This window comes from Phalangium opilio, unplaced genomic scaffold (genome assembly GCF_054372755.1).
Source record: "Phalangium opilio isolate 3A_F unplaced genomic scaffold, DU_Popi_V2 ptg000246l_1, whole genome shotgun sequence".
Taxonomy (NCBI): Eukaryota; Metazoa; Arthropoda; class Arachnida; order Opiliones; family Phalangiidae; genus Phalangium; species Phalangium opilio.
In genome coordinates this window covers 3,891,586-3,909,576 of record NW_028324225.1, presented here as the reverse complement: position 1 = coordinate 3,909,576, position 17,991 = coordinate 3,891,586, and the positions used below count along the sequence as shown (strand labels likewise).

At 41.1% G+C, this 17,991-nt stretch overlaps 2 protein-coding genes and 1 long non-coding RNA gene across 3 annotated transcripts; all 3 read left to right on the top strand.

The window, feature by feature from the left end:
- The first annotated feature begins 1,680 nt into the window (after positions 1-1,680).
- On the top strand, positions 1,681-10,182 carry LOC149611436 (uncharacterized). The gene is made up of 3 exons (XM_089858444.1): positions 1,681-1,819; positions 1,886-4,621; positions 10,178-10,182. The coding sequence occupies exons 2-3, from the start codon at positions 1,897-1,899 to the stop codon at positions 10,180-10,182; spliced, it is 2,730 nt and encodes a 909-aa protein (XP_089714570.1). The 5' UTR covers positions 1,681-1,819; positions 1,886-1,896.
- A 356-nt stretch (positions 10,183-10,538) lies between these two features.
- On the top strand, positions 10,539-16,121 carry LOC149611435 (uncharacterized). The gene is made up of 3 exons (XM_089858438.1): positions 10,539-10,777; positions 15,278-15,340; positions 15,544-16,121. The coding sequence occupies exons 1-3, from the start codon at positions 10,623-10,625 to the stop codon at positions 15,716-15,718; spliced, it is 393 nt and encodes a 130-aa protein (XP_089714564.1). The 5' UTR covers positions 10,539-10,622; the 3' UTR covers positions 15,719-16,121.
- A 47-nt stretch (positions 16,122-16,168) lies between these two features.
- LOC149611434 (uncharacterized) lies at positions 16,169-17,591 on the top strand. Its single transcript, XR_016376405.1, has 2 exons — positions 16,169-16,358; positions 16,888-17,591. It is a non-coding gene; the product is annotated as an uncharacterized LOC149611434 (long non-coding RNA).
- Positions 17,592-17,991: the final 400 nt, after the last annotated feature.

Genomic DNA, 17,991 nt, shown 5'->3' with positions numbered 1-17,991 from the left:
CTGCCGCGTGACGTCGGGGTCAAAGTCTAGAAACAACATAAAAACATGTTACAAGTTGAATTCTAAATTAAAAAATGTGTCACATGTTAAAACTTAAATTAAAAAATTGAAAATATTTACCGCCGTTTCCACCGGTCTTAGCAATATAACCGGCGTCACGATCAATTGGGCGAAACGATCACCCCGCTTGACAACGTAGGGGGTTTCCCCGACATTTGCGACGACGACTTTTATGGGTCCCCGATAGTCGGCGTCTATTAGTGTTAAGAATTATTATACTTTTACGCACTATAAAATAACTAATAAACATACCTATCGTCCCCTCGGCGACAAACAGCCCTTGGGCTGTTAAGCTGCTACGGCCAACAAGGCGGCCGTAGCTGTTCTCGGGCAGCATCACGCCTAACCCAGTCGACACGATTTTGATACCGTGAGGGTCGATTACGGTATCCACTGGACAATATAAGTCCAGTCCAGCCGACTGGGGGGTGGCACGACGGGGAGTAAGCGCTGCCGGATGGATTTTGATCACGGGCAGGCAGGGCAAACGAGGAGCGGTAGAGAAAGACATCTTAAAGTTTTTGGGACTGGTGTTTCAGAAACAGAAGTTAAACAACTGATAACTTTCATTTTGAAACTTGGGGCTTATATAGAAAATTAGCGAGGTCAAATCTAATAGTGTCTAGGCAATACTTTCAAGATTCTTAAAAATCAATAAATAGCAAAAAGTTAATTAGATATATAGGCATAAAATTACAAAATCTCTTCGAGGTCTAATTTTTTTTCGTATGCAAAAAAGTTGTCTAGGTGTGTTTTAAATAATTCAAACGAGATCGTGTTATATAAAAAACCCTTTAGCGAAGGTTAAAAAGAAGTTACTTTGATAAATGCCTAAGGGGACAAATGTTATTCGTATGCAAAAGCCTGTTTAGGCGTGTTTCGAATAATTTGAATAATTCTCACGAGATCGCTTTATATAAGAAAAACAATTTATTAGTGAAGGTTAAAACTAATTACTTTGGGAGGGACGGAAATTGTTTTTTTGACATGATTTAAATCTAAATAAATGTATATTAATATTAAACTAGAGAGGTCTTTTTATATGGGTATTTATGGTAACATACTTCATAATCTCTAGTATCAACTCGTAAATAAAAAATGCATTTAAGGTTAAATTAAAAAATAGCGTATCAGACATAATTATATATTTTTTTAAACTCTTAATACGAATAGAATAAGGTTGTGTTATAAAAAAACCATGTCTGGGCCTGTATTCTAAAAAAAAATGGCCCTGAGATTTTGGGTATAAAAGCTCGAGCATGGGCATTGGATTTTCACAATCGATCCAGCCATGAACAAGTACCAAGAGTCTCAATCTATGTTTGAATCTCCACCGTCTTCTCCTAATAATCGACAAGGATCCAGCAGCGGTCAACGAACGCTGAGTCAATTTGTAAAACCCGACCCCGTTGAGATCCTCCTCGATTCTGACGACGAGGAGTTTGTCCAGGACGTGTTGCAGAAACACGTTGTCGGCGTCAACGGGGTTGAGGGGTCCTATCGCTTGAGAAGCGACGGGCAATATTTCGAAACTAAAATCCCCCCGCGAAAAGGGGACTATTTTGTAGACATAAGTGTCTACAAATTTAAAGACATCAAAGACGCCCAGGCGGACAAACTGTGGGAGTGTAGACATAAGCGGCTAAAAAGAGTCGTTGACGCTAAAAACAAAGACGCCATCAAACTCCTTAACGCTTTCCATCGCTTGGTGGACGACGTGAAGAACGACGCAGAAGCCGCTCAGCAGCCGCCTAGCAAAGTACGTATCTATTTAACAATAAATTTACAAACCAAAATTTTGTTCCAATTTTTTTATTTCTGATAGAAATTCAAAAAATGAGCAGTGAGAGCAGCGGCAGCGGTAGCGACTCGGAGGGTAGTGGAGGAGAGGAACACGCACAGGTAAACCGGTACTACACAATTGAACGGCAGATTGACAAAACGAGTCGCAAGTGGCATTGTAAACAAATCGATTTGCGTATAGCTTTCAAAAATCTGGAAGACATTCCAACGCGAGATTTTTTTCGAATTTTTCGAAAAATTCTCGACGAAGTTATACGTAAATTAGTAACCGAGAATCCCGGGTATAATCGGGTTCGATTTGTTTTAAGCTCCCCCGGATTGACGACCCCTGTTAATATTAAATTTATAAAAATTGACAAATTCACCAGTAAGCGAATTATGCGCACCATCTATAGAGTAACGCAATCTAGTCGGGACTTTGTCTTTAATGGGGAAGATTTTCAGTTTGACATTATTTTTCTAAACCTCGATGCTAATATAGGGACTTATTATAAATCCATAAAAAATAGAACTTTGGTTAATTTGGATTATTTCGTTAAGCAAAATAACCAATTTATTTTTATGGAGAATAATGATAATCTCTGTTTTGCTCGAAGTTTAGTTCTGGGTAAAGAGATGGCCGATCGCAATTTTTACCAACAAAATAAGCAAGGTCTGCCCTTTAACAAGAACAATTTTGACAAACTGAAACGCAATAGCACCCTCGTGGGTAATATTGCAAAAATCTTGCACAGGAAAGCCGGAGTCCCCGAAGGTTTTGTTACTCTAGAAGATATTCAAAAATTTCAAAATTATTTAGTTCCCCATTATCGAATCGTAATCGTTGATGCTGCGAATAATTTTACCATATTTTTCAAAGGCCCCCAAGCTCCTAAATTTATCTATTTATTAAAAATTGGCGACCATATCCACCCCGCGAAAACTTGGCACGGCATGATGGGCGGTGTTACCTCTTGCGATTTATGCTTGAAATCTTTTTACAAACGTGAATTGTTAAAAGAGCATAAATGCCCCGAGGATACAAAACCCTATATATGTTTTCGGTGTCAAGGAGAAGCTTTTCATTTAACCAGCGATGACGATATTCTAAAACGTTGCGACGAATGCCACCGCTACTTTTTTTCTGGCCCCTGCTACGAAACTCATTTACTTAATGGCACCTGCGCGAGCCAAAAACGATGTTTAGAATGTGGGCGACTGATGGGTGACGATCACGACTGCAATCCCGAATGCTCTCAGTGTAAAATAGTCCATCCGCCAGGTGAACATTTTGTTATGCCTTTGGAAACCAAAATGAAAGCCTCGCGGTTTATTTATTACGACATTGAGACTATTCTTAGAAATAATATCCACGTCCCCATTTTATTAGTTTGCGACGTAGAGACTGAAGCTGGCTTTGAAACTAAAATTTTTTACGGCGCCAATTGCGTCGAGCAATTTTTAAATTATTTATTTAGCGTCGAGCAGGTAGTTTTGACTGGACAGAAACGTAAAACGTACCAACCGCGCTTTACTAACACTCAAGTCGTAGCTCATTACGCGAAAGCTTTTGATAACTTCTTAATTCTTAACGCTTTAGTCCATAGACACGTCACCCCTGCCGTTATTTTTGACGGCAGTAAAATTTTAATGATTCATCTTGAGGGACCGCAAATTAGATTCCTCGATAGCTTTAATTACATTAGTCAACCTCTGCGTAATTTCACCAGCATGTTTAGCCTCGGCGATGTGGCGAAAGGATTCTTTCCATTTGATTTTCATACCGAAGAAAATCTTAATTACATTGGCGTCATCCCTGAAGCTTCGTACTTTAACGTAGCTCAAATGAAAGCCAATGATTATCGAGATTTTCAAACTTGGTACGCGTCAATGGAAGGATCTATTTACAACATCAAAGAGGAGCTTATTAAATATTGCATTCAAGACGTCAAAGTCCTGAGACAAGGCGGCGAAGCTTTTAGAAAAATTTACGTAGATCTAACCAAATTAGACCCTTTCTGCTTAAAAAATATTACTTTGGCGGGTGCTCTAACCACTATTTATCTTAACAATTACTATAAACCTTACAGCATGGGTATTGTTCCTTCTAACGGCTATAACGCAAAATTTAATCACAGTCAAATTAGCTTAAAATATCTCGCTTGGGTGGAGAAAACTGAAAATATAAAATTGCGCACTGCTTTAAGCTACGGGGGCGAGTACCGCGTGGGTCGCTATTTAGTCGACGGCTATAGCGAAACTCCTCCCAAAATCTACGATTTCCACGGTTGCTACTTTCACGGTTGTCCATGCCAAAAACTTAATGCCTACAATACCCAACTCAAAGCCAGCAACAGATTTCTGTACGAGCGGACCCTAGATAGAGAGCTGTTTATTAAAGAGAAGATGGTCGGGTATGAATATACCTCGATCTTTGAGTGTCAATTTGCTAAGCTTTTAAAAGAAAACGCCGAAGCAAAGGCTTTCTGCAAAAGTTTAACTTTTCGACCTCAAATATCAGCCCGTAGCGCTCTCTATGGGGGACGGACGGAAAATTTTGTTCTTAACTGCCACGTGCAAGGTGAGGAGAAAATTTTCTACAAGGATATTATTTCTTTGTACCCGAAAGTTTGTCGCGATTGTCCGTACCCTAGCGGCCACCCCATAATCTATAGCAGAGATTTTGACAAATCGCCAGGGTGGTATTTTGGCGTTATGAGTTGTCGTCTGCTTCCCCCTCAAGATATCCACATCCCCTTAATTCCCTTCCGCAGCGGTGGTAAATTAGCCTACGCCCTCTGTCGCACGTGTCTAGAATTGCGAGCGGAAATCTGCGATCACACTGTCAACGAAAGGGCTTTCGAATCAGTCTGGCCAACGGTTGAAGTCTATGCCGCTATGGAGCATGGATATAAACTCCTCGATATATTCGAGGTGTACCATTATCCAAAAACGGAATATTTCTTTGCCCAGTACATGACTGATTTTATCGCCCTAAAAGTGAAGAATTCCGGATTTCCCGCTCACGCGCAAACGCCTCTGCAAAAAGAGGCGTATATCGCTGATATAAACAAGAATGAAAAGCTTTCTCTGACCGTGGCGGATATTCAATCAAATCCTTCACTGCGTAATATCGCTAAAATTAATTTAAATTCTCTTTGGGGTCGCATGGCTCTGAATACGGGAAAGATTCGCAGCATCTTTATCAACAATTATTACGAATTGATACGATACGCGAGCGATTACACTCTGGAATTAGTCGACTTACGGCCAGTTACGGAGTCGATCGCTCTTTTATCGTACAAAGCCAAAAGCGATTACGTTTCGGACTACAAACTGGGGTCGGCCATTGTGGGGAGCTTTGTTTCTTGCTACGGGCGACTCGAATTGAACAAGATGTTGCTTCGATTAGACCGCGCAGCCTTGTATTGTGACACCGACTCGATAATCTACCGCCATCTACCGGGAAAGTTTGACATTCCAACTGGCAATCATATTGGTTGCTGGGCGGACGAACTCGGCGGTGATTATATAACTTCCTTTTGTAGTACCGGTGCCAAAAGTTACTCGTTTCGCACTAGCAAAGGAAAAGAAGTCAAGAAAATTAAAGGGTTGACGTTAAATCGAGAAAATCTTGAAAAACTTGACTTTGAAACCTTTGAAAGTGTAGCGATGAATCCGGAAAAGGAAGTTACAGTCAATGTCCCTTTTAATTTTAAACGGGATAAATACAAGCTGCAGCTAGAGGCCGTTAAAATCACCAAAAGATTTCGCCAAACCTCGAATAAGAGATTGTTGAACGCCGATTTGACAACCAGTCGACCCTACGGTTTCAAAGAGGCAACACCCGCTTCAACATCTCTCTCGCATGAATTACGAGGCTAGGCGAAGACATACTTTTGAGGGCTTGTGGGAATCTTGCGTTCCTATCGAAGCCCTGGCCAAAGACGGTTTCTATCTTGCAGATGTAGAAACACAGACGACGCGCTGCGCCTTTTGCGGCATCGCCTTGTACCAGTGGCGTTGCACGGACCATCCATCGAGGGAACATCGGAAACACAGCCCATCGTGTCCGATGGTTTCCAAAAAACCGTGCAACAACAAACCACTGCGTCAGGGGTTTCCCGACTTCCCGACCAGCGAGGGCGAGGATGTTTGCGAGCCTCTAATCCAAACATGCCCAGCCACCAACAACGAGCGGTCGGGAAACGAAAAAGTGCGCGTGCGCATAAATCCGTCGTGTTTTCTTCTGAAGTGCGTGTGTACCAACTACCCTCCGAGTCTCGCGTCAACTTTAACCTCCTCAACGTTCAACGCTTCCGCCAGCGTTGTCTGGAATTAGAAGAGAAACTTTTTAAAAAAACAATTACTTCATAGGGGATTTTTTTTTTTGGGTAAAAAGGTTTCGTTTATATTGTTTAAATATTTTTTAATTTGTGTTTATTAAGGGTCTTTGGGTTTTGGGTTAATTGTATTTTTGATTATATATATATATAAACTGTTAATTAAAATAAAAATGTTTATTAATCAAGATGAATCCAACCGAGTCAGTCTCGCATTCTTTAAAGTTCCAAACACCCGCTCAGTTTCTAATCGTGGGGCCAACGCAAGCGGGGAAGAGTTTTCTTTTAAGTAACTTATTGCAAAATCATCAGCTTATGTTTGACCCGCCGCATAAAAAGGTTATTTATTGCTACGCCGCCTGGCAGCCAAACTACGAAAAATTGAAACAATTGATTCCGGGAATTCAATTTATTCAAGGCTTGCCAACGGCGGATCCGGATTTTTGGGAGACTCATCGCGACTCCTACTTGATACTAGACGACTTAGCTAGCCAATTATTTAAACAAACTCATATTGCCGATTTAGTGTGCGTGACGTCGCATCATTTAGGGTATACGGTTATTATTATTACTCAACAGCTGTTTCCCAAGGGTAGCCAATCGCGGATAATTTCTCAAAACTCTTCCTATTTTATAATAATGAAAAATCCTCGAGATGTCGCCTCTATTAGATATTTAGCGCAACAAATAAGTCCAGATAACCCGAAGCGTATTACGGAGGCGTACAGACTAGCCACTAAAGAACCCTATAGCTACTTGTTAATTGATTTAAAACAAGAAACTCCGGAAAATTTACGATTAAGGTCGCGTGTTCTACCTCACGAATCACCTATGTATGTCTATGTCGATTAAATTTAATTGTCATTTGAATAATGGCCCCACACGCTAAACGTCGATCAACAAAACGCTCCCGACTCGTCGTAGCCCGTCCCTCGACCAAGTTTGCCAAATTTGTCCCTTATTTACAGAGTTTGCGTCAAACTAGCTGTAAACAACGGCGAACCCTCTTAAACAATAGTAGCGCGCCTCAATTAAAGAGCATTCAGACAATTTGTAAGAATTTAAAGGGCGGGGGTATTTATTTGAGTAAAGACCGCAAGAAAAAGCTAGCAAAGTACAAGAAAATTATTAGACAACTCGGATCAAGTACCTTGTCGCAGAAAAGCAAAAAAAAGCTGTTGTTGCAGCAATCAGGTGGTTTTCTTACGACGTTGCTTGCCGCAATCTTGCCTTCAATTGTCCAAGCCATAGCTGCTAAACTATGAAACAAATGGTTCTTGTGCCCGCTAGCGCAGTAACTTCAACAGCTGCCCAAGAGCACTCTGCTTTGGACCGAGAGATTGAGGATATTTTAAAATCGCCATTGAATGCCTACGATAAATTATATAAATATTTAGACGCTTTTAAGAAATATTTAAGTATTGAGAAACAAATTCCTTTACCTAAATTCGAGGTCGTAACACAGGCAATGTCTAATGTCCCCACGCCGCCATTACCGGTCACCCCTAAAATGCCCCCGCGAAAAAAACAATTGTCATGGCCGAGCTATGCCACGTCATCACCGACAACAAGCGCTTCGGGCAGTTCTTTTACTACGCCTAAACGAACCGAGCCTCGGCAAAAGGTTTTAAAAAGCGAAACGACTGCGGGGACACCAACGCACGAAGATTTTTACCAACAATTTGGGCCGACTTATGTTGGAGATATGGTGAAACGGCAAGCCGAAGTTCTTGCAAATCATTTGCAAAACACATTTTTCACGCCAAAAAGAGAGCTAGAAGAAGGAGCTGTCGGTTATGCAAATCGTGACGACGATTTACAAGAGGAAATTGTCGATGAACAAGAGAATTTAGCGGAGGAAAACGGGGACAATTTAACGGACTTGGAAAACCTGTTTGAGACGGCCTCCGCTAAACAGAAAAACAAGAAAAAAAAGAAAAAACCTCGGAAAAAGAAAGACGAGCTTCAAAACTTAGGACCGCTGGTTCCATCTAACGAGAGGAGAAAGAGGCATAATAAATGGCGCGATATTGATTAATAAAAAAAAATGTAATATTTAGACAAATAAAAAATTGTTTTATTGCGAACAATATCTGTGTACATGTTTTTTTAAATGTAAAGATAAATATAATAAAGCGACATAGTCGTTAAGTTTAAGATTCTGGTCATAGATGGCGTCTAATATCGTCTTTCTAGCTACGCCCTTACAGCGGAGTGATAGGTACAGACAACAATGGACGCCACACAGTTGAAAGAATGGATGTTGAATTTGTTGTTTATTGTAAACAACTCGTTTCCCGTATCGTTTTAAATTAACTTTATAGTATCGCGGCGAATTTCCGTAAGTGCAAAACATTTCCACCGTGTCATTGTTAGAAAAGCACGCTATCCAATGTTCTCCAGCCTCTCCAGCTGCTTCATTATTGAATATAAAGCAAAATTTGGACCTTTTTGGCCGTTCTGGGAGTCTGTTTACTGGGAAGCATCCTAAATAGTAGGGTCGCGTTCTTTTGTCGCAAGTTAAAAGAGCGTTTATTTGCGAAGTGTTCATAATTTAGTCTCGGGTAACGAGACTTTTTGTAATTCGGCGCCGTAAAAAACACCCAGAATTTGCTCCCCCTTTAAATCTGCTACGCGATAGACGGGCGGTGACCTGGGTATGACGTCAACAACGCGAAATATTTCGTCAGTAAACGTGCCTCCCGAGCTGGTTTTTCTAAATACTCTACTAGCTATAGAGAGACGCACGTAGTCGCCAACTTTAAGCCTCGGTGCGTATCGATTAATGCCGTTTGATTTCCCGTACAGTTTATTCCAAATGATTGATTCGTTATCTATATTAACATGAACCGGTGCAATTCCAGTAGTTGAATGAACCCGTTCATTATAAGCTTTAGTAATTAAAGGTAAATATTTAACGTAATTTTTATTCCCCGTGGCCGTAATAACCCGGGCAATTTGTTCCTTAATTGTTCTAATAAAGCGTTCCGCTAAACTAGCCTTATGCTGACTCCGGGCAAAATGTATTTGCACATTGTTTTGTTTCAAGAAGGAGGCAAAGTTGCGCGAACTAAATTCCCCACCGTAGTCCGTGTATATTTTTAAAGGGATCCTCTCTCGAAATATTTTTTTAAAAGCTTCGATAACCTCGCCAGATGTTTTGTTTCTAAGAGGTACTGTCCATCCGTAGCGGCTTAAGACGTCAATGACGCACAAAACATAGCGAACATTTTTATTAAAACGTTTTAATTTCGGTAGATCCAACAAATCAGCTTGAAAAACGTCATCGATAGTTGAGGCGTACACTTGGTTAGTTTTGAATCGGAAACGTCGAAATCGATGTTTCGTGTAGGCAGGCTGTTTCTCGAGAAAGGCGATTAATTTTGCTTTTGACACGTCCGGTAAGGCCTTTTGTAATCTGGCTAGCGACCCATAAGCGGCCGGATTTGCCACGTCGTAATAAATTTTTCTAATTTTAGCATCCATGTCTTGACAAGTATAAATAACGACTAAATGGTTTCCCAATAAACAACTTTATTTAATACACGCAAAGGTATTTTATAAAAACAATATCAGTTAAACAAATACGATATATCAATACATTTATCTTAATAGCCATAAATCAAGGCATTCTTTAAATCGGCAAAACTGTTGACAAAATAAGCGTAAATATCCTCTTGGTCCTCGATCCATCCATGGTCGGTCTCAAATTGATGCAAAATTTTCTCACGATCCAGTTGAGGCATCGCTTCGTGCAAATTACGCTCGACTCGATCGCTGAAATTTGTGTCAAATTCCGAGCAGCTTTGAGAGTGGCATATTTGTTTTCGACACTCGACGTTGGCGCAAGTGGAAGTGACGTCAAACAAGGTGGTAGTGAGCTCGTTTAAAATTAATTCGCGCATGCGACAGACAGCTATCCCTTTAGCCTTGAGATCCTCGTCAATCAACGGCTTTAAGTCGATCAACGTCTGAAATCCTGTTTTGTTCAGGCTAAATCCTTCGCTGGTGCTAAAGTTGAGGAAATAACGACTGCCGCTACCTCGTTCATAGTATCGAAGATCGATTAGACGTTCATCTTTCGAGTTGACGAAGCATTCCAGCTTGATGCGCTCTTTGACGGGCAACCAAATATGATAGCGAGGTATTTTTCCGTCAAAAAAGGACGTGAGTTCATTTTGAAACCGAAACAAAGCGTACCAGGCGTTAGGTTTTAATATAGTTTTTGTACGCGTATCCGATCTTTGAATTAATATTTTAGGTTCAATAGATTCAATGACGCAAATATCGAGCTTTGGCGTGACGGTGTGTACTTGGTGCATCTTGGCTCGCGACTGATATTGAATTTATAAAGTTTTAGTCTTTTATACGTTGGGGTGATTATAAATAATTTCTCTGTTTTTAGATATTATTAATTGGTTGTTTGGAAATTCGGCCATGACAATGCACGTGACGTTTTCGGTTAGCGGAGAGCTAAATCTTAACGATAATCGCAAGTTACCAGTCTGGGGCATGGAATTTAGACCTAACGAAGCGAGATGCTCTCTACTCAAATCAAAAACAACGACAAAAAAGCCCTTCTTATATAAATCGTAAGAAATAATATTTCCTCGGTCAAGACCTAATATCTCGAGACCCTCGAATAAAGAATTGTAACATCTAACGTACTGGTCGTCGTCAAAATTGGGCGTAAAGGGGATATCGGGATAATTTTGCGAATTTAAAGAGAATTGCATGAAATCGAGTTTGAAGTGTTGGAGATCCAGGGGGTTGGAAGTTGCTTCCCCTACAAATTTTTTATTAGTAACGAAAGCCACGACAGTTCGCGAGGGTAATTGCCCCGTAAACAAGCTGTCCCTAATAAAATCTTGCGTTCCGGTGGTTATTAAGAAATTTTTCATAACAATAGAGTTTACTTCGTAGCGAGCGTTTATTCCCGAGTTTAACATCTGGGCGTGAGCTAGTTGCAGTTCGGGATTAACCTCAATTTCGCGCGTAAACAAAGTGCATTCCGTTAAATCAATCTTATACTTTTTGCCCTGCTCATTGTGAATAATAGCGAAATCCGTGGAGCTTCGATGAAGTCTAATTCGCACCTCGATATTATCTAGTAAGAATTTGGGCGTTTTGAACATATCCAAAAATAATTCGCCAATTACATCGCACGTCTTTGATTGGGCCACGCGTTTAGCGCGACGACCAATACCATTATCTTCTTTGTTAATATTGGCGTTATCTAAAGCCGTCGCCGGTTCGATAATGGTATCCAAATAATATAACATAGAAGTTAACCAGGAATTGGCCGCCGTTTGTCCATAATTTAAAAGTATTTTAAAATAGGCCATATATGGGTACATATTATTAGGTTGCTGGACAGCGACGCCATTGAGAAATAATTCTACTTGACAAAATAGCGAGGCAATTATTAAATTTGTCACCGAGACTTTCTTTTCCGCATCTGGAACGACCGTGCCGTCCTCGTGCAAAACGCGAAATTTTACTCTCAAAAGAGTTTTAGTCAAATCATGATAATTGTTAGAGGGGGGAATGATAAATTCTACATATTTAGCATTAGTTAGTGGGGCAATGGGATAATGAGCAGTCGTTTTAGTCCCAACAATATTATTATTCACCACTGGCTTTTCAAATACTTCAAAGTCGGAAAGAACACTTTCGTAGGTCGACATGTTTAGTCTAGAAAATCGCGTTTAGTGCGTCGCTTAACACGTTTGCTCCGGCTTGTTTTAGCAGTCCTCTTTCGTTTTCGGCCCGTCCCGCTTTGAGTGTTGACGAACCGGTCCACGCCTTTATGTAGTAGGGAATTTATAGATTGTTTGACATTTCTTTTAATCGATTCTCGAGGTGATATTCCAGGGTTTTGGGCATCGCTAATTACTCTACTCGTTAACCCAACAGCTTCGGACGCTAAAGTACTAATGGCCGGCCTAATAAAGGGTGTAATTTTGCGCAATAAAGAATTAAAGATACCGCCAACACTAAAACGACCTCCGGATTGGAAAACGTTTGCGTGTAAAGCCGGAAGGGAGGATCCTCTTTGGAAATACAGAGTGTATCTATTAGGTACCATTGCTTCTGGGCTATTGACGTCGACGCCTAAAAAACAGTTTAATATATACTTTGCCCAAATTAAACGGAATATTTTCCCCGTAATCGGATTTCAATTCAATTTCAATTTCTTGTATATCGCTGGTTGAAATTGGATAAAAGTCGATATTATTAAATATTTCCTGGTTCTCCTCGTCTAGCAGCGAAAAAGCCGGCATTTTTATGAAACGTAGCAGAGGAGCTTGACCACCACCCACTACTTGTTGACGGATAATATTGGTATAAACAAACATGGCATCGACGCCTCTCATGATATCAGCGGGATACTCCGAAGTCTCGTTATTAAGATACCGATCTAATTGATTGGCACTAAAGCCTAGCAATCGTCCCAGTCCTCGGCCGGGTGTTGTTTTGGGAAACAAAATGGAAACCGTATCGTTCAGTTTTGAAACCGTCACGGTTCCGTCTACATTCTGCGTAAATTTTAGACTTTTCCTATGCATCGGCGACATGGCTTCGCTCATAGCACTTAAAACATCGCTAATATGATAATAAACCCCGGGAGGTATCTCGCACGCGAAATTATCAACTCGTCTGGCTTGAGACCCGGGTAAATACGGTTGGTCAGCATAGTCGGGATCTTCTGGAAATCTATCCACATCGTATTCGCTAGTCCAAAAATTATTATTATCCGTCAATGTCATTGATCTTAATCGGGGATTTACCAAAGCTACTCCCGAGTGACTGTGTTTAAAAAATTCCCCCTCTTCGGGAATGTTAAATAACTTGGCCATTGGTCCAGCTACCGACACGCGAACACCTGGCTCTATTTCGAGACGAACATAGTATCTATTTTCCGTTTCCGTTTTGAGAATGTACATTTTAAAATACTGGCGAGGCATATATTCTTGAACACCCAATAACTGATTTATAATTTTTAAATGTAAAGAGAAGGGAATTACGGCCCCGGTCGCCGTCAAATCGCAGGTATATTCGCCCGCGGGTATTTTAATTTTTGTAAAATTAGTCCTAGTAAATACATACATTAGCGAGTCATGAACGCGATAATTGATAAATGTGTCATTAGTTGTTTTGAAATGCGTAAAATTACGCTCTAAAGGTTTAGTGGATAAAAACGTCCCACCAACGTATTCAGCTTCTAAATTTAATATATCACGCAATTCTTTTGGCAAGAGCATTTCAATTTTTGCCGGACAATGGACTCTAAAATAATGCTCCGCTCCTTGCTTAATAACGCTAAATTCAGCATTGTGCAATCTTAAAGGGTCAAAATTGCGCGCCGTTATTTGGAGGTTTTCGGCAATATCTTCGTAAATCTTATAATCATCTGTCGATCTAAACTCGCCTGACACTTTAAAAAAGAAATAAAGCCAGGGTTCTTCCCAAGGGGTATAGCGCTTTATGGTTCTATTAACTCGATATTCTAGATACGCATTGTTTTCGTTTATGGTATATTCTTGTACCGTCATCCTCAAAGGACCAGATTGATTGCGTCCTGTGTAGTATTTATTTGGGTCAAGATCGAGCAATTTAGCTAGTTGGGGAGAAAATTTAATTTCCACCCATTCCGGTGTTTTAAAATTATACATGATAGCATCACCCCGATTATCTATAATGTGATATGTTACTTCAATTTTTTTAAATACTAATTTTTCTAAAGTACGCGTTACAGCTCGATAAAGCCCTTCGGCGTTTTTCTCTGGCGTTTTACTGGCTCTAAAAGTTTGCGGTAAGAACAATATCTTATAGTTATCATAATCTTCGGGGTTAATTTGCTTAGGCTTTTCAGAAATAGTTGGCTCGGGTTTTTTCTTTGGCGGATCAACCGGCTGCGGAAACAAGGGTTTTTCATCAATCGCTGGTGGGGAGGGGGTCGGTAATACGGGTAGCTCTGGAGATGAGGGAGGTGTGGGCGAAGGTGTGGGTGTTAATGGTTCAAAGGGGGCGAGGGGTCTTGACCGTGGGGGCGGTGGTGGAGTGGAGGGTTTTGGGGGTGGTGGCGGAGAAGAGGCTTTCGGGGCTGGTGGTGCTGGTGCCGGTGGAGGAGAGGGAGGTTTCGGGGGTGGTGGCGGAGAAGAGGTTTTCGGGGGCGGTGGTAGGGTTTGTTTCGGGGCTGGTGGTGCTGGTGCCGGTGGAGGAGAGGGAGGTTTTGGGGGTGGTGGCGGAGAAGAGGTTTTCGGGGGCGGTGGTAGGGTTTGTTTCGGGGCTGGTGGTGCTGGTGCCGGTGGAGGAGAGGGAGGTTTCGGGGGTGGTGGCGGAGAAGAGGTTTTCGGGGGCGGTGGTAGGGTTTGTTTCGGGGCTGGTGGTGCTGGTGCCGGTGGAGGAGAGGGAGGTTTTGGAGGTGGTGGCGGAGAAGAGGTTTTCGGGGGCGGTGGTAGGGTTTGTTTCGGGGCTGGTGGTGCTGGTGCCGGTGGAGGAGAGGGAGGTTTTGGGGGTGGTGGCGGAGAAGAGGTTTTCGGGGGCGGTGGTAGGGTTTGTTTCGGGGCTGGTGGTGCTGGTGCCGGTGGAGGAGAGGGAGGTTTCGGGGGTGGTGGAGGAGAGGAGCGTCTCGGGGGTGGTGGAGGAGGGGTTATTTTGGGTGGTGGTGAAGGTTTTCGTTTTGGAGGAGGGGTTATTTTGGGTGGTGGTGAAGGTTTTCGTTTTGGAAGAGGGGTTATTTTGGGTGGCTGTGGTTGTACAGGTACTACGGGCTTAGCTGCAGTAATAGGAATTGGAAGAAAGGGAGTAGTTCGCGGTAAAATAGGCATAGATGGGGCTACAGGCTTATATTCCGGTTGAGGTTTTTTTCTTATCGACGGAACTTCGTGGCTTGTTTTACGTTTAATGGCGGCTTTGGGAATGTACTTGTAATCAAATTTTTTTTTAAAACTATCTCCAACATTATCAATTTCGATTTCCACGTAATTATTAGTGTAATTTAAACTTATATTTTTAGCATGCTTTGATACAGGATATTTTGATATATATGGAACATCCTCGTAATTATTCTCTTTAAATTCATATAGCGTGGCCAAGGGGGAATCAGCTGGTATTTTGAACCGTATGTTTTCCTCTCCTAAAACTTGCAGGTAAACGGGAAAGTTTGTATCTAACTGTTTGCCTAGGGCCCCGTCCTTATATTTATTCACTAATTTAAAAGATAATTTGCCTTTTAAATACGGATGACTGTTTACATCATCATTTAACAGCTCGACAAAATTTTGGGGCAGTTCGTACTCTTTGGTCTTGGTATAACGATTGACAGGTATCTCTATTTTTTGATATTCAACAGGCTCTCTAACAGCTGCATAGTTGCCATGGTTTGGGTCACTTACAACCTGAATTTCAAACTTGTTAAACTCTTCGCTTATATTCACCCAATGATTTGGAAATATGATTTCTGCCAGCCCAACTTCATAATCGCTACTCAAGTTAAGAGGTTGATGCAAATAATTTTTAAAACTTGATTGGGTATTGTTTGGGTATATATCTAAACACGTATTAGACGCTAAAGTTAAAAAAAAGTCGTCATTCATGACTAACGCCTGTTTATCAACTAACCCCAACTTCTTAAACAAACCTTATTTTATACATAAATTTCATAAAAAGATCGGCCATAGCTCGGTAGACTGGCCGGGATTTGAACTCGCCACCTTTTTGGGTATTACATTAGTAGACCCTGCCTTTAACCACTGAGCTATGGACGATCTTAAAATACACGCCGTTTATCTTCATCAAAAAACTTTAAAAATTCTTAAACTTTTAAAAGTCGTTACCCTTGAAAAATCTACGTAGCTAGGTAATTGACCTTACCCGATTCCGATAAAAAAGACAACGCCCTGGTTAGATTGAGCCGGTTTCAACCTGTTTTCAAGCGGTTATTATATAAGACGTCGGGCTTTAATAGTACGTTTCAGGGTGTGGTCGACAGGGTGTGGTCGGTAAAAAATAATTTTTTTATCTAGAGAAATTGTTTAATATTAAATCTGCTCTCGGTCATTTAGTATATAAGCTCTGTGTTTCGCGGAGAAAGTTATCAGTTGCCCAGCTATGCTCTTAAAAGTCCAACTAAAGATGTCTTGCTTTAACTCGTGCCGCTTTTGTTGGGTGAGTAAAGACCAAACTCAATTTTCCAACGGAAAAGGGACCAATTTCGATTTTTCTAGCTGTCTCTTCTCAGGCATTGCCTGAAAAGGGACCAATTTCGATTCATGGGCTAGATTTACGTAGCTTTTCGGTGCAATCTCTGCTTTGCTACATGTGGCTGCACAAAAAGTTGCGTAAATTTGTGTGAAGTCGCATTTTTTTTTCGCGGCCCACCACTCAACGTCGGCCATAGTTCGCGACCAAATGCAAGAGATTTACGTCAGAAATCCAGAAAATTTGGTCCCGGATGATGTTGAGGAGGTTCATGAATCGCCCTTCATTGCAGTGTGATATGCGTCCACACAACGGACTATTGCAATGAAGGAAAATCGAGTTTAAGTTAAGTCCTGCTACTTCTTCCGTGGCAAGACTTAATTTGACGTGTTTTCCATTGGTCTCTTGAAAGTTGCGTAAAATTTGTGTGAAGTCGGCTCAGCCATAAGAATGCACGAGCAAAGCTTTTTGGTTGTGGTTCGATTTCATTCGCAAGGTCGGGCTGACACTGCAATGAAGGAGAAGTTCTGGCTCAAACAACCAGACCAGAACAAGACGACCAGACCCCACAGTGGCTCGGATGTAACTTCCTTCGGGAGGTAAAGGGTCAACGAAGAATTTTATCGGCCCGTACAACCCGACAAGCCCTGCCACCGCATAAGGTTCTGCGTACCCTGCACCAAATGGAGCACGTTCTCTTCAGTGAGGCCTTGACTTCGATGTCCTTCTCAAACTTAACAGCTGTTCGCTCGATCAACGTGGATAGGATTCGGAGCCGAAAGGCCCAAGATCTTCATGAATCAATGGAGGCATGTACCACCAGAGTGCCTGAAAAAAAGCTAGTGGCCGACGCCCCGCTAGAGTGAATGCCACGTTGATGTCGTGAAATTGTTAATAAAACGCGGCGCTAATTACGATTTAAAGAGCGGCTTTCAGTTAAGATTTCGACTAAAATATCAAGTTTTGAAAATCAAAATGTCACTTTGAGCAAGATGCTTTTTACGCCAAAGATAAAAACAACTACCTTCAAAATTTCGATTTAAAGACATTAGCGGTAAAAGTAGCGGTAAATATTTCTGGTTTTAATTTAATTTTTGTTTATATTTATATTCTTGTTATTCTCTATTTATATTCTTGTTATTCTCTATTTTATTGTATATATTATTTGGTATTTGTTATTAAAAAATCTTTATTTATATGTTTATCTTTGTTTCTCAGACATACTTTAAAGGTTTTATGGCGGGAAATTCAAACAAGAATCTTACAAAATAACTAGACTGGTTTATTAAAAGAACTACAGCTTGTTTTGGGGGAAAAATGGGTAAAACCCCTCTAAAGAGTCATAGCATGCTAGAAGGTAGGGCTGATCAGGTAGGAATTTAGCTTAATCTTTGTTTGCAAGTTTGGTGGATGAGGAGAGGGCGGCCATCTTGGGGTGGCGGCCATCTTGGATCTCTGCGCAACTAGGTAGTCCCTACTACTACTAATTACAAGATGATTCAGCACACTGCATAAACATGTATCTTTAGTACACATAAAGAAATATAATGGTTACGATACGTTTTGGATCAAAACTAGACTTCTCATGAGAAAGACAAAA

Excerpts from the sequence above, each read along its gene's own strand:
- LOC149611436 (XM_089858444.1), top strand. The coding sequence starts at position 1,897 with ATGAGCAGTGAGAGCAGCGGCAGCGGTAGCGACTCGGAGGGTAGTGGA.
- LOC149611435 (XM_089858438.1), top strand. The coding sequence starts at position 10,623 with ATGACAATGCACGTGACGTTTTCGGTTAGCGGAGAGCTAAATCTTAAC. Across the intron at positions 10,778-15,277 it reads AAGCCCTTCTTATATAAATC|CGTGGCCAAGGGGGAATCAG; the intron begins GTAAGAAATAAT and ends AAATTCATATAG. Across the intron at positions 15,341-15,543 it reads TCCTCTCCTAAAACTTGCAG|GCTCTCTAACAGCTGCATAG; the intron begins GTAAACGGGAAA and ends GATATTCAACAG.